The sequence below is a fragment of the Dendrobates tinctorius genome, unplaced genomic scaffold (assembly GCF_039654945.1).
Source record: "Dendrobates tinctorius isolate UK_male_01 unplaced genomic scaffold, ASM3965494v1 ptg000036l, whole genome shotgun sequence".
NCBI lineage: Eukaryota > Metazoa > Chordata > Amphibia > Anura > Dendrobatidae > Dendrobates > Dendrobates tinctorius.
Genome location: NW_027361704.1, coordinates 8,809,122 through 8,826,061, shown reverse-complemented (window position 1 = coordinate 8,826,061; position 16,940 = coordinate 8,809,122). Strand labels below are relative to the sequence as shown.

Here is a 16,940-nt window from a genome sequence, read left to right as displayed (position 1 = left end):
ATTGTGCAATTGAGTTAATGCCCGGTTGTAAATCTCCCAAGGGTCGGCTTTTCAACTTATCGGTACCTGAACATGATGCTATGCGATCTTATATCAAGGAATCATTGGAGAAGGGTCAAATCAGACCATCCTCTTCGCCTTTGGGTGCTGTTTTTTTTTTGTGGCCAAAAAAGATGGCTCATTAAGGCCATGTATTGACTATCGTTTCCTTAACAAAATCACTTAAATATCAGTACCCGTTACCCCTGATTTCAGATTTATTTTCCAGAGTTAAAAGTACTTGTTGGTTTACCAATCTTGACCTCAGGGGGGCATATAATCTTATTCGCATCAAGCACGGGGATGAATGGAAGATGGCGTTTAATACTCTGGAGGGACATTTTGAGTACCTGGAGATGCCTTTTGGGCTCACAAATGCCCCTTCCGTCTTCCAATCTTTTGTGAACGATATTTTCTGTGACCTTGTGGATAAGTTTTTGATCATTTATCTGGATGATATTTTGATTTTTTTCCAGTGATTGGGATTCTCATGTGGAACATGTCCGGAGTGTGTTACGGATTTTGAGGGAAAATACTCTATGTTAAGGGATCGAAATGTCTTTTTGGTGTACAGAGGTTTTCGGTTTTGGATTCATTTTGTCCCCGTCGGCTATGGAAATGGACCCGGCCAAGGTACAGGCCATTTATGATTGGGTTCAGCCCACTTCTCTGAAGGCTCTTCAGAAGTTTTTGGGTTTTGCTAATTTCTACCATAAATTTATAAGTAATGTTTCTGGTATTGTTAAACCTCTGATGGATCTGTCCAAACAGGGCGCTGATGTGGTGAATTGGTCTCCAGAGGCAGTCTCGGCATTTCAGGAGCTTAAGCAGAGATTCACTTCTGCTCCGGTTCTACGGCAATCTGATGTTTCACTCCCATTTCAGGTGGAGATAGATGCTTCTGAGATTGGTGCAGGAGCCGTTTTGTGTCAAAGAGATCCGGTAACCTCTAAGATGAATCCCTGTGCCTTATTTTCTCGAAAATTTTCTCCATCTGAACGTAATTATGACGTGGGGAATCGGGAATTGTTGGCCATGAAGTGGGCATTTGAGGAGTGGAGACATTGGTCGGAGGGAGCTAGACATCAAGTTGTGGTCCTCACCGATCACAAGAATTTGAATTATCTTGAATCAGCCAAGCACTTGAATCCTAGACAGGCTAGGTGGGCCTTGTTTTTCACGCGTTTTAATTTTGTGGTCTTCTTTCTTCCGGGCACTAAGAATGTTAAGGTGAACGCCCTTTCTAGGAGGTTCTCTGCAGATTCTCTTGATGTGACTGAGCCTACCACCATTCTAAATGAGGGTGTAGTTCCTTCTGCCATCTCTCCCGATTTGAGACGTGCCCTGGAGGAATTTCAGGAGGATAAACCTGAACGATGCCCTATGGGGAAATTGTATGTCCCTGACCAGTGGAGGAGAAGAGTAATGTCTGAAATTCATTGCTCTGCGTTGGCTGGTCATCCAGGTATCTTTGGTACCAGAGATTTGATGAGTCGGTCTTTTTGGTGGCCTGCCTTATCTCATGATGTCAGGAATTTTGTGCAGTCCTGTGGGACTTGTTCTCAGTCCAAGCCCTTTTCTCGTGCTATCCTTGCATGTGTCCTGCGTACCCATCTTTGACATTGGGTACACAGGGACATGCATTGTATGTGGATGTATCCGCGTGCGGCGTTTTGACGTGCCCGCAGAACACATGTTGCAGTTCTGTGCGTCTGGCGGGCACGGCAAAATGCCGCATGTGGATGCGTCCGCATACAACGCATGTCCCTGCGTACCCAATGTTAAAGATAGGTACGCAGGACGCATGTGGAAGTAGACAGAGCGTAGGCAGAGCTTAAGGGAGGAAGTACACAGCCATACGCAGACCAGCCAAACTCAAGTGTGAACCCGGCCTTGCAACAAACGGTAAATGGCCTTTAGAGCAAGCAAAACACAAAACTGTCCTTAGCCTGGCTCTCTGCTCCCTCAGTCCCGTGAGCACTCAGGCTGGGCAATGTCCAGGACACCGGATCGGTATGGAGCCACACACACAGGAGGCCTTCTGCCTTCCAAGATACAGACCAGGTGCCAAACATCCGCCTCCATTATGTAGGTTGTAACCACACCCCCAGGTGAAGTGGGGAAAAAAAAGTTTTTAGTCAGCCACCAACTGTGCAAGTTCTCCCACTTAAAAAGATGAAAGAGGCCTGAAATTGACATCATAGGTAGAGCACAAATATGAGAGTCAAAATGAGAAAACAAATCCAGAAATTCTCCTTGTCTGATTTGGCAAGATTTTTTTTTCAAACTATGGTGGAAAATAAGTATTTGGTCATTAACAAAAGTTCATCTTAATATTTTGTTATATATCCTTCTTTGGCAAAGACAGAGGTCAAACGTTTTCTGCAAGTCTTCACAAGGTTGACATACACTGTTGGTGGTATGTTGGCACATTCCTCCATGCAGATCTCCTCTAGAGAAGTGATGTTTTGGGCATGTCGCTGGGTAACATGGACTTTCAAATCCCTCCAAATGTTTTCTATAGGGTTGAGATCTGGAGACTGGCTAGGCCACTCCAGGACCTTCATATGCTTTTTACAAAGCCACTCCTTCATTGCCCTGTTGGTATGTTTGGGATCATTATCATGCTGAAAGTCCATCCACGTTTCATCTTCAATCCCCTTGCTGATGGAAGGAGGTTTACACTCAAAATCTCACGATACATGGCCCCATTCATTCATGTACACGGATCAGTCATCCTGGTCCCTTTGCAGAGAAACAGATCCAAAGCATGATGTTGCCACCCCCATACTTCACAGTAGGTATTGTGTTCTTTGGATGCAACTCAGCATTCTGTCTCCTCCAAACAGGACGAGTTTTCTTTCTACCAAAACAGTTCTAGTTCGGTTTCATCAGACCAAGTCAAATTCTCCCAATACTCTTCTCCCAATGCTCTCTAGCAAACTTCAGACAGGCTCGGAAATGTACTGGCTTAAACAAGGGGACACGTCTGGCACTGCAAGAATTGAGTCACTGGAGGCGTTAGTGTGTTACTGATAGTAGCCTTTGTTACGGTGGTCCCTGCTCTTTGCAGGTCATTCACTAGGTCCCCCGTGTGGTTCTGGGATTTTTGCTCATCGCTCTTGTGATCATTTTGGCTCCACAGGGTGAGATCTTGCATGGAGCCCAAGATCGAGATCAGGGAGATTATCAGTGGTCTTGTAGGTGTTTCATTTTCTTATTATTGCTCCCACAGTTGATTTCATCACACCAAGCTGCTTGCCTATTGCAGATTCAGTCTTCCCCAGGATGGTGCAGGAATACAATTTTGTTTCTGGTCTCCTTCGACAGCTCTTTTGTCTTCACCATAGTGGAGTTTGGAGTGTGACTGTTTGAGGTTGTGGACAGGTAGCTTTCATACTGATAAGTTTAAACAGGTGCCATTGCTACAGGTAATGAGTGGAGGACAGAGGAGCATCATAAAGAAGAAGTTACAGGTCTGTGAGAGCCCGAAATCTTGCATGTGTTTAGGTGACCAAATACTTATTTTCTACCATAATTTGCAAAAAAAATCTTGCCAAATCTGACAAGGTGATTTTCTGGATTTGTTTTCTCAATTTTGACTCTCATAGTTGTGGTCCACCTATGATGTCAATAACAGGCCTCTCTCATCTTTTTAAGCGGGAGAACTTGCACAATTGGTGACTGACTAAATACTTTTTTTCCCCACTGTATATGGGTAGCCAGACCCGCCCATCTCTCATAGCTACTCGCATCCCAGACCCAGGTGCACTAAAAAACATCCTAGTGCTTACATGCACTAAAGTAAAATACTCCGGGTTGCATCGCAGGGAGCAGCCATCTCTGCAACACATACCTCGCATTGACTACACTGCCATTCGCCTCCTTACATTATTTATATATTTATTTTTCAATGTAAAATAAAAAACATAAATGGCTTTTTGTCATAATATTTTCATTCTAATGTCAATTGAATTGTGTGAGATATTGTTTGTGTGGCAATCTGATATTATTGATATCATTCACAATCTGGCTTCCGACAGCATAACTCAACTGAAACTGCCCTAACTAAAGTCACTAACGACCTACTAACCACCAAGAGCAAGCGACACTACTCTGTCCTCCTTCTCCTGGACCTGTCTTCTGCCTTCAACACCGTGGACCATTCCCTCCTGCTACAGATTCTCTCATCTCTTGGCATCACAGACTTGGTCCTATCCTGGATCTCATCATACCCAACAGACCGAACATTTAGTGTCTCCCTCTCACACACCACCTCCTCTCCTCGCTCCCTGTCTCTTGGTGTTCCTCAAGGCTCAGTCATAGGACCCCTACTCTTCTCAATCTACACCTTCGGCCTGGGACAGCTCATAGAATCCCATGGCTTGCAGTATCACCTCTACGCCGAAGACACACAGATCTATCTATCTGGACCTGACCTCACCTCCCTACTGACCAAAATCCCACAATGTCTGTCTGCTATTTCAGCCTTCTTTTCTGCTCGCTTTCTGAAACTGAACATGGACAAAACAGAATTCATCATCTTTTCCCCATCTCACTCTACCCCTCCACCAGACCTATCAATGTCAATGGCTGCTCGCTTTCCCCAGTCCCGCATGCTCGGTGCCTTGGGGTGATCCTCGACTCTGCCCTCTCTTTCAAACCACATATCCAAGCCCTTGCCACCTCCTGCCACTTCAAACGCAAAAGTATTTCACGAATCTGCGCATTCCTCAACCATGCAACCAAAAAGAAAAAAAAAAACTAGTGCAAGCCCTTATCTCCTGCCTCGACTACTGCAACCTCCTACTCTCTGGCCTCCCCTCCAGCACTCTGGCACCACTCCAGTCCATCCTACACTCTGCTGCCCGACTAATCCACCTGTCTCCCTGCTATTCCCCAGCCTCCCCCCTATGCCAGGCCCTTCACTGGCTTCCTATTGCTCAGAGGCTCCAGTTCAAAACCCTAACCATGACATACAAAGCCATCTACAACCTGTCTCCATACATCGGTGACATGGTCTCCCGGTACCTACCCGCACGCAACCTTCGGTCCTCTCAAGATCTCCTTCTCCTCCCCCCTTATCTCTTCTTCCCACAACCGCATACAAGACTTCTCCCGTGCTTCCCCCATACTCTGGAACTCTCTGCCGCAACACATCAGACTCTCTTCAACAAAGGAAACCTTCAAGAAGAACCTGAAGACCCACCTGTTCCGACAAGCCTACAGCCTGCAATGATCCTCAGTCTACTGAACCACTGCACAACCAGCTCTACCATCTCCTAGTGTATCCTCATCCATCCCTGTAGACTGTGAGCCCTCGCGGACAGGATCCTCTCTCCTTCTGTACTTGTGTGTCCCTTGTCTTGCACATGTATATTGTACTTGTCTATATTTCCCCTTTTCACATGTATAGCACCATGGAATAAATGGCGCTATACAAATGCATAATAATAATAATAATAATAATAATAATAATAGTAATAATAATCATTTGGGGGTAAAAATGCAATTCTGGCCGTTTATTTTTAATCCTATTTAAGGTCTTTACTGATGAGGTTAATTATTTTACATTTTGATAGATCAGAAATTTAGAGATGCAACAATACCACAAATATATATTTTATTTCTTTAATTTTAATGTAGGGAAAAGAAGTAATTCGCATTTTCATATTTTTTCCATAACATTTTTTTTAGTTTATTTTTTAGTTACCACTAGGGACTTGAATTTTGAACAGGCGATACATTTGATTACATTGATGATGCCCTGCACTACTCATGTAGTGCAGAACATTATCAGGCCTGTCAGACTATTAGACCCCCTCCGTGGCACGGGCTATTAGGCTTTGGTCTATGGTAGACCTGAAAGCTACCATCAGGCCTAAAGCTCAAATAACTATTGGCTAACCACAATCTTACTATGGAAAGCCAATGGAGAGACATGGGTCGAGATCTCCCTTTGTCACACTCATCACATGCAGGGTTAGCTATTGATAGCAGTATCTAAAGAATTAATTGGGGGCATGAAACACTTTAGTAATAAATTTCCTCCGCTACATTATGGCTGGCAGGGAATATTAAACGCCATTGGGCAGTGGTTGCTACATGAACACGATCATGGAGTGAATAAATTCTGCATTTTCACATTCCATTAGGGGGAGTGTTTAGTTCACTCAGACATGAAAAGTCAGTGAGCTGTCACAATGAACTTAAACTATGTATTTTTTTTGCTATGAATTAAACCAAATTTCCTTTTGTATATTAAAAATTGTTTTGCACATAATCCTCACTTTATACGTTTTTCAAAAAAGCAACAAAACAGTGATTTTTATAAAACTAGGAAATAAAACAGTTACATTTATTATATGTTGAAATTATAAGTAATGCAAATCCTTATATACTGCAAGTAAGCACTCGAAGGGTATGTTCATATAGAACTTTTGACGTGGATAATGGAACAGGATCTGCTTCAATATCCACATCAAAAACCACATGAAATACGCCTTGAAAACTCCTTAATATGGATTTTAAAGCAAATCTGCTATAAAATGTGGATGTGTGGCAAAAAATTAGGGAAAGACAGTAGGGTGTGTATGTTTTAGGCAGCTTTCTAAAACACAATTTCACTTGCGAAAGTGTCACAACACTTCTTATTGGCAAGAGGGCTCACTAGCCTTGCTGCTCAAATATGGACGAGCCATATTTCATCCCACCTTCCCATAACGGCACTCTGCAGGAATTAATGGGTGCCAGTGCAATCACATGCACCAGGTCTGTTCTATCAGGAAAATAAATAAATGGTGTCTACCTGAACGACAAATTACTCATTAGCTTTTCCTGAGAATAGACATTTAACACCAAGCTACTGGATATGAGAAAAGATTCTGATGGCTGGGGGCCACACTGCTGGGAACTCTATTGTTACAAAAATTGGGGTTGGCACTTAAGTAGGCCCCTTGATTTAAAGACGATGGTACTGATAAAGATAGTTTAGTACTGACCATTTCTCTACTTTTCATTTCATAAGAAAAAAACTTTAATCCGTAAGGCTGACAGTTTCATATTTAATAGTAATAACAGGAAAAAAATGGATCCATCATTTGTAGGTAATGATCCTCCAAAAATGAACTATATTTGATTAAAGATGACCTGGCACCAGGACAAGTGTGAATAGTTTTTGTCCAAACTCATGTTATTTATTTCTCAAATTCCCCATATGGTTCCAGAGATAATGACCTTTTTTGGTGATTTTAATGGGATTTACCAAAAGGCAGGGATTCACAAGGAAAATTGAAGAGGAGCCTAAAGACACATCTCCAGGGAATCATGTGAACCACATATCTTTTGCAAAGACCTTACAAACAGAACTAAATATAAAAGCACAAGATCTTTAGTAACGTAAGGCGGAATTGACTTTGGGTATCAGTGGGAGTAAAAGAAGATCAAAAATTGGCCACTGTTGACATGGTGACAGGTCCTCTTTATGATCAACTCTATCCAAAATACAAACTGATCATGTTACTTTGTGAAGTCCAGCTGATATTAGTTCTGAATTAGTGGCAAATGGCATAACTGAAGGATAATGTGGTTGGTAGAGTTATTTACCTTGACTTTTTGGCACATTTGAAGATTAATGGATTTTACATCATCCAATTGCTTCCGTAAGACTACAAGTGTATCCTGCTTTTCATGGATATCCTTTTCAAGAAGTTTCATAGCCATCTCCATTTCAGTCTTCATTCCAAGTTGTAAATCCAGCTCCTTTTCTAAATCCTAATAATATTTAACACAGTGTCAGTGTTGTAAATGGAGACGAGTATGCATCACGGATTTAAAGAATTTTCTGGGGATTAAAAAAAACAAACTGTCTACTATATTTAAAAATAATGTCTTAAAAGCATTGCCCAGTACTGGGACAGAACCTGCTTAATCAATTTAGGACCCCAATAACAATAAAAACAATTCTCCCACAGCACTAACTTTTCATCCTAGCAGGGATGTGACATCAAGGTGTCAAATAAACACATTAGCCAATCAATGGCCGAAGGCTTGACTGCAGCCTTTAACATTGTCAGAGCAGACAACCTTTATGAATGATCGTAATATTGATGAATTGCAGATAAATAGAGGCTGCCGATTGGCTTTAGCAGGCACATGACAACAATATCACGTCCCAGCTGGAATGGTGCCCGTGCCCTTTTAATTGTGGTCCTTGATTAATTAAACAATGGTTTCCAGTAGTAGACAACCCCATTAATATATTGTACACCAACTGAGGCTTACAATCAAGCCCCAACCAAAACATGAGCATTAATCTTTAAATATCAAAGTTTATTAATAAATTATTAAAAAATATTTGCATAATTATGTTACAAGGTACAGAAACAAATATTAATGACAAATCTGACTCCATGGTATTAGTATAAATTTAAATTGCCGCATGGTATGAGACATGATACAATCTGTTTGTAGAGCAATGAATATTGACTATATTCACTATAATAATCCCTGAGAAAACCAATGCCCCACATTTACCTGTGACTACATAAAGCCAATAATGCCGCTCAGGGGTTTACAACAGGGAACTAGGTGCCGTGAATCCACTGCATCTCAACTCACAACACTCAGGGATTCAACAACTCGAATCTTACTGGTAAGGGTTAAAAGGCAGGATCCAATACACTCAGCGAAGTAACTAGCAAAAAGACGCTCAAACAAAGGTAGTTAATCCACATGTACACATTACCTGGATCACAGCAGTATGCAACACAGTGGACAGGAGCCTTGTCACCCGACCCCGACGTGCACGTTTCGCCCTGCTTCCTCGGGGGGCGTGTCCGAGCAGAGGGTGTGCTCTCCTTAAAAATGCACTTCAACCAATGGGTAAGTCCTTGTCATTAACTAGAATACACTTGCCCGTGTGTGCGCTCTAGGCGCATGCGCCGACGGAGCACTGCTCTCATCAAGGGAGGCATATCAGGCGCGGTCTCGATGGCTAAACCACACCCCCCGCGAGTAGTGACGCGGAGATGGGATGTGGCGCCAGCGTCTATGACCATCGTCTATATGCCCCGAGCACGCCCAAATCAGCGCATGCGCACTGGCACCTGTGAGGCTGCAAAGGGAAAGGGAAAACCATACCAGTGTTTTACTAGTGTTTTACTATCGCACATCTCCGCATGCGTGGGGTCGGCGCTACATCGAATGATAAGGAAAAACAAGCGTCAAAACAGCACGGGAGTAGGTGCGAGCATGGTTTTAACACAAGAGTACCTGGCCAAAAGACTAAATTGCCTAAGGCCTCTTTCACACTTCCGTTTTTTACAATAAGTCACAATCCGCCAGGTTTTGAGAAAAAACGGATCCTCAATTTTTTTTTGAGGATCCGTTTTTTTCCCCATTGACTTGCATTAATGGCGGATTGTGACGGATTGCGGTCCGTTGCATCCGTTTTTTGTGAGGATCCGCCAAAAGTTGCTGTCCGTCACCATCCTCAAAAATTTCAAAACGGAGCTTGTAACGTTTTTTTCTCTGGCGGATCCTGCAAACACTGATTTAACTCGAATTTCTTTCTGGGTGCCGGACAAAAAAAAAAAAAATTCTCTCTCTCTCTCGCCAGCGATTCCTTTAAATTTCTTCATTTTCAGGATCCGTCTGAAAACGGATCCTGTGCCATCCGTTCACAACAGTTTAGAACGGATCCGCTTGTCCGCCTTTTTGGCGGATTATAACTGATGCAAAAAACTGAAGTGTGAAAGAGGCCTTAGGCATACTAATCTATCGCCCAATCAACTGCGCATGCGTGATACCCGCATTGAAGCACAAAATGAGAGTTCAAAACCTAAATAGCATGGAAAACAGCGTTAGCAGAGTATTCACAGGAATGCTTGGCAAAAAATCAGTTACCTAGAAGGTTCAGATTACTAAAAGATTCGCACATATGCCAAACACCCAAAAATTGGCGCATGCAAAAAACATTTTGCTTGTACCGCAAGACAAAAGGCACCCATTGAAGAGAAAAGTACAGACTAAAATCTCTAACAGCACCAATCAAGTCAAGGTTACTAGCACAATTCAGCACCAAAAAAGATACAATATATCAAACACATTTTTAAAAAAATGACATATGTATATTGTCCTATTACACCATAATAGTGGCATTCAAAGCATACAATAAATCCCACCTTATAAATTCCAACCGTACCCACCCACATATACAAATTTCTTTAAAATCCAAAGTGGGAGGGGAAATCTATAAATCTCTAACCCAAGTTGGAAAAGCAGGAAGAAAACTTTTTTTTTTTATTTTAGCCAACCCAGCTACTATAGAATATAAAAAAGTTATTTTATCTTAGAAAAAGGGGTCTATTAAGCCAAAAACCAATCATGGTCTAGAGCTGATGCTCACAGATTTGATGCAATAAAAGGGTTCCTTATTGAACCAAAAAGTCCAACTTTGTATCCCCCAGGCTTCCTTCAAAAAACTTCAGTATTTTGACACGGAGTTCCTCCACGTTGATTTCATCACCGACATCATTTTCGGAACTGTTCACATAAAAATATGACAGGCTACACCAAGCCAGAAGTATAGCACGCTCCACCAAACCCATGCCAAGAATATGCAAAAAAAGGAGAGCAAAAAATAAATGCAAATTAAAAACTATGCAAATACAGCATAAGCCATCACTATCATAAAAAGTCAGGAAAACTCTGTCTCTGTGTTACTCTCCCCTTCCGGGAGTATTTTAGTTTTCTATTCCTGACTTTTTATGATGGTGATGGTTTATGCTGTATTTGCATGGTTTTTAATTTGCATTTATTTGCATCAACTTCTACAATAAATGGCTGAGTGACATCAGGCTGTATAGGAATTGGAGCAGTTGCATCACAAGTCTCACGCCAGGACTGGGCCGTTTGTAAAAGTCCATCCCTTTCCTGGTAAATTCCGTCAAGGATTAGGCCACTACCAAAAAGTTTATAAACTTTCGGTAGTAGTTGGCGAAACCCACAATTTTTTTTAAGGTCTGGATGTGATTATTAGTGGAACTGCTGAACAGAAGTGTGGCAAATGCTTACCGAACCACTGACTCCCAACAGAACCATGATTATAATTTTGTAAAGCAGACTATCCTGGATTACCATGCTATCACCCCAGACTCACATAGGGCCCAGTTCCGAGACTGCCCATGCACCATGGGGGGGGGGGGGGGGGGGAGTGGTTTAGGATGTATGCCCATAAGATCACTGGAGCATTAGTTAGGTCATTGTGCTGGTTTTCGCATGTGTAGCTACATACAGCTTTGACCTCTATTTGACCCCTGATCTGTTTTTTTGGGGTACCCTTTGATCATTTATGTGATGGTGTTTTGCCAAGTACTTAAAGGGCTCAGATAAGCCTTCAAAGAATGCGATAAATTTTATTGCAACAATTAAATGATTACAGAAAACAGGAAAGTGTGTGATATTGCGTACACTTTTGCATAATATAAACCACAAAGGTAAAGTACTTACATTGCGCACTACACTAGCAAAAAGCAAAACTTCACCAGGAATAGCGACATTCCTGGGATATTCACACCATAGACCAACATGGGTATCTCCTCCGGTCTATAGGTTACAGGCTTCTGTCTTAGCTGAAGTCTTCCCCCTGCTTATGTCTTGCTTGGAAAAAACAATGGTTGCGTGACCAAATGTTACACAAGCTCTGCAGGTTCTATTTGTTCAGTATTGTATCCCTCATACTAAGTGGCCAGCTCTGTAGATGTCAAACACTTGACAAATACGTCATCGAATAAACCATGCCCAAAATCTTTCCTAGCACGAATGTCATCTATCACTAAACATTAATAACAAAACTATGCAGTAACTGGATGCATGATATAAATATACGCTTTCCCACTGAATATAAACATACACCATTCTCACCAAACACTGATAGCGAAACTTTGTGATAATTGGATGAATACTATAAACAAGCATGTTCTCAACAGAAACTATGCAGCACAGGTGTTTGGAGAATTACAGCTAAACCATTACTGTTTAAATATCTTAAAGGGGTCTTTTAAAGACAGGCTACCAATATGCATTCCCAATGGTCATTAATATCTTAGCACTACAGATGGGTACGATTACGTGACCCTATTATATTGATATTGTATCATTATTGGATTCAATGTTTGGTACTGCTCACCAGCAAATATTGTATTATACTGTATCTTTGTCTGTTGGCCATCCGGTCTGGGACCCTACTGTCTGTCACTCTTGTTTTTATCTGTTTGGGATTTGTGTCAGCAACAATAAAGATGTCTATTTTCTATATGGGAGTGTGCACAATCTTTGGGTAGGCCTTTCTCTCTTTTGCTCGACTGTATACCCATAAGATGACACAGGCATGTTGGAGATGGCTTGAAGCAGAAAAAGCCTTTACTGTGGAAGAGGTTATACAGGTGTTCCTTATAGAACAAATTTTTGGCAAGTGCCCAGCAGAATTACGGGAAAGGGTCCGGGAGCGCACGCTGTGCACCATGGACAGAGCTGCAGCCCTGGCCGATGAGGCCCTTACTATCCGACTGCAATGGAGGAGGCTTCTGGACAATAAACCACAGCCTGATACTTCTCCCTGCCCCCTCGAGACTATATCTGCCCTTCAAACCAGCTGCAGGCTGATGACAATCACGCCTCACAATCCTGGGCCCCAACAGTTCCAACCACGACCTGAGGGTATCACTGAGTGGAGATGTTTTGGGTGTGGGCAACCTGGGCATTTGCAATCCAGCTGTCCCTCAAGTATTCGGAGGGAGCCCCACGCAGCCCCAACTCGTCCAGTGCATTTTGTGCACTCCATCCTACCTAAAGAGCTACCATCACCCCACCCGAATGGACCACCGACCACCGCACCATAGATATTCCTCCTGGAGTGTACAGAACTCGTCCTTTGTCCCTCAGCTATCTAGAGCAATGTCGGCGCCACCAGCAGGATGTCTTAATTGATGGATACAAAGTGTCGGGATTTGTTCCATCCGAGGCAATTCACCAGGGCCCTGGAATTCCCATTGTCCTTGCAGCAGGTGCCCTCAAATATACACAGCGAGCTTCTGTGCATTTGAATTATGGTTTTGGAGAAAAACGGTGTTGGATTGGAGTTATGGAAGGACTTCCTGCAGATGTCCTCCTTGGAAATGACATTGGGGAGTTACAGTGCCATTTTGTGGGAGCAGTCACCCAACTACAGGCCACTGAAGCATCAAGACACACCTGGACCTCACCGTGGAGCAACCACCACAAACTGCATCAGAGTTGCACCTTGGCCCAGCCCCTAATCGACCTGACCCGCAAGAACATGCCTAGAACTGTGACGTGGATGACCGAATGCGAGGATGCCTTTTCAGCATTAAAGATCGCCCTCATCACTGCTCCTGTCTTGGCTGCTCCTGACTATATATTCCTGGTGCAGACAGATGCATCCACCTTCAGGATTGGGGCAGTACTTAGCCAAGTGAGTGGCACTGGAGAAGAGCATCCTGTTGCTTTCGCCAGTCGGAACTATTGGATCGGGAAGTTGCATATGCAACCATTGAAAAGGAGTGCCTTGCCATCATGTGGGCACTAAAAAAATTGCAGCCATACTTGTATGGCAGAGACTTTAGAGACTTTACAATTGTCACAGACAACAACCAACACACATGGCTGAACCGTGTATCAGGGGACAATGGAAGATTGCTGCTGTGGCTTTTGTTTTTACAACCCTACAGCTTCTCCATCCAATACAAACGGGGAAGCCAACATCAGAACACCGATGGACTGTCTTGAAAAGAGGAACCATAGTCTCCCTCAGGCCATCCTACCCATGCCAATGTACAAGTAACTATAAACAGTGGAGCAAAGTGGACTAAAGTGAGAAGGCCAGAGGTCTGTGTAGACCTCATGGCGTGCTCACTTAAGAGTGGGGAGAGGTTGTGATGGTATGGTATGTGGGTATCATTTTGTTTGTATTAGTATTTTACTGATTTTCATGGTGTTCTCTAGTAGGATGAGTTATTTGCAAATTGATGAATGGCGGCTGTTCACATCTGATATCATCCCCCACAGTACTGTAATCTTTCCACAGGGTTAGTGAATAATGCTGTTTGCTAATATGCTAATGACATATTGACCTAACTTGTTGAAACAATGAGCCACTGCGACCTCCTCCCCAACCTGTGAATAAGAGGAGGGACTTTTAAAATATCAGGGAGGTGAGACACTATAATAATAATAATCTTTATTTATATAGCGCCAACATATTCCACAGCGCTTTACAGTTGAACAGTTTCAAACACAACAGTCATAAGTAATAACGTTAACAAAACAATAATTAAAGCGAAATAAGATGACCCTGCTCATGGGAGCTTACAATCTACAATGAGGTGGGGGCGATACAAAGCACAGGTTTGTATTTACAATGATGCATTTACAATGATGGTCCAGCCATCTTCAGGGGGTGGGGGATAGATGGAGCTAGTGAATGGGCAACACACACACAAGCATAAAATGACTGATTACTGAATGTGATAGGCCGCTCCGAACAAATGTGTTTTGAGCGAGCGCCTAAAACTATGCAAATTGTGGATGGTCCTAATATCTTGGGGTAGAGCATTCCAGAGGATTGGCGCAGCAAGGGAGAAGTCTTGGAGTCGGGAGTGGGAGGTACGGATTAGGGCAGAGGTTAGTCGAAAGTCATTTGCAGAGCGCAGTGGTTGGTTAGGCCGATAGACAGAAATGAGGGAGGAGATGTAAGGGGGTGCCACACTGTGGATAGCTTTGTGGGTGAGAACAAGTACTTTGAATTGTATCCTGTAATGAATGGGCAGCCAGTGTACCGACTGGCGAAGAGCGGACGCGTCCGAGAAATGATTAGCCAGATGGACAACCCTGGCTGCTGCATTAAGGATGGACTGGAGAGGGGAGAGTCGAGTGAGGGGGAGGCCAATTAATAGAGCGTTACAGTAGTCCAGGCGGGAGTGGATCAGGGCGACAGTGAGGGTTTTTGTTGTTTCCATGGTGAGAAAAGGGCGGATTCTAGAGATGTTCTTTAGGTGTAAGCAGCACGAGCGGGCAAGAGATTGTATATGGGAGTGAAGGAGAGATCGGAGTCAAACATAACGCCCAGACAGCGCGCCTGCTGTCGGGGTGTTACTATGGTGCCACCCACAAAGAGGGAAATGTCAGATTTAGGGAGGTTAGTAGATGGCAGGAGCAGAAGTAGTTCAGTTTTGGAGAGGTTGAGTTTCAGATAGAGAGCAGACATGATGTTGAGACTGCAGGCAGACAGCAGGGGTAAGGTCAGGGGATAATGTGTATAGGTGTGTCATCAGCATAAAGATGGTACAGAAAGCCAAATCTGCTGATGATCTGTCCAATTGGGGCTGTGTAGAGAGAGAAGAGAAGGGGGCCAAGGACTGAGCCCTGAGGTACCCCGACAGTGAGAGGAAGAGGAGATGAAGTGGAGCCAGAGAACAGAACACTGAAGGAGCGGTCAGAAAGATAGGAGAACCAGGAGAGAGCAGTGTCCTTAATGCCTAGTGACTGGAGCCTAGAGAGAAGGAGAGGGTGGTCAACAGTGTCGAAAGCTGCAAAAAGGTCGAGAAGAATGAGCAGAGAGTGGTCACCATTACGTTTTGCTGTCAGAAGGTCATTGGCCACTTTGATGAGTGCAGTTTCTGTCGAATGTATGGGGCGGAAACCGGACTGTGAAGGGTGTAGGAGGGAGTGAGTGGAGAGGTAACGAGTAAGGCGGGAGTATATCAGGCGCTCAAAGAGTTTAGAGATGAAGGGGGAATTGGACACTGGTCTGTAGTTGTTTGTGCAGGATGGGTCGAGGGTGGGTTTCTTTAGTAATGGAGTAATGATAGAGTGTTTGAAGGAGGAGGGGAAAATGCCAGAGGAGAGGGAGAGATTAAAGATTGTAGTTAGGTGAGTTGTGACGACTGGAGAGAGAGACTGGAGGAGATGTGAGGGAATGGGGTCGGTTGTGCATGTAGTCGGACGAGAAGAGGAGAGGAGCCTGGAGACAACTTCTTCTGTGATGGGATCGAATGTGGAGAGTGAGCCAGGGGAAGGGATGGGAGTCACTGAACTTGTTGATTGGGAGCGGATTTCCTGGCGGATATTGTCTATTTTCTCTATAAAGTGGGAGGCCAGGTCATTAGCACAAATGTCTGTGATAGGGGCTTGTGCTTTTGGCCTGAGGAGGGAGTGAAAGGTGTCAAAAAGTTTCTTGGGGTTGTTGGATAGTGAGGAGATCAGGGTGGTGAAGTAGCTCTGTTTGGCAAGGTGAAGGGCAGAGTTATATGTCCTTAACATAAATTTGAAGAGTATGAAGTCTTCTGGTGTGCGTGTTTTCCTCCATAAGTGTTCAGCACACCTAGAGCATCGCTGGAGAAATCGGGTTTGTGATGTGATCCAGGGCTGTTTCACTCTGTGTTTGGAGGTTCTGAGGGTGAGGGGAGCTACATGGTCAAGGGTGCTTCTAAGAGTGTCTTTGAAGTGATGTACAGCTAGATCAGGACAGGACAAAGAAGAGATTGGGGACAATGATGAGTGTAGGGAGTCTGAAAGTGTATGAGGGTTAATGGCTTGTAGATTTCTGACTGAATGGTAGGTAGGAGGGTGTTGGGGTGAGCGAGGATTTGTGAGTGTAAAGTAGAGAATGTTGTGGTCAGATAGGGGAAGCGGTGAGTTCTCTAGGTAGGAGATTGAGCAGAGGCGGGCGAAAACCAGGTCCAGGGTGTTACCGTCTTTGTGTGATTCAGAGGTTGAGAGCTGTGAGAGGCCTAGAGAAGTGGTTAGTGATAGAAGCTAGGATGCAGATGTGGAAGTGGGGCTGTTAATGTGGATGTTGAAGTCTCCCAGGAGGGCTTGAA

The 16,940-nt window shown here is 43.6% G+C and overlaps 1 protein-coding gene across 5 annotated transcripts in view; it reads right to left on the bottom strand.

The window, feature by feature from the left end:
* RUFY1 (RUN and FYVE domain containing 1) overlaps positions 1–16,940 on the bottom strand; it is a 573,324-nt gene that overhangs the window by 167,728 nt on the left and 388,656 nt on the right. For all 5 annotated transcript variants that reach the window (XM_073573702.1, XM_073573703.1, XM_073573706.1 and 2 more), the window contains one exon: positions 7,645–7,812. In XM_073573702.1, coding sequence (XP_073429803.1) covers positions 7,645–7,812 — 168 coding nt within the window. The remainder of the gene's footprint in view (positions 1–7,644; positions 7,813–16,940) is intronic.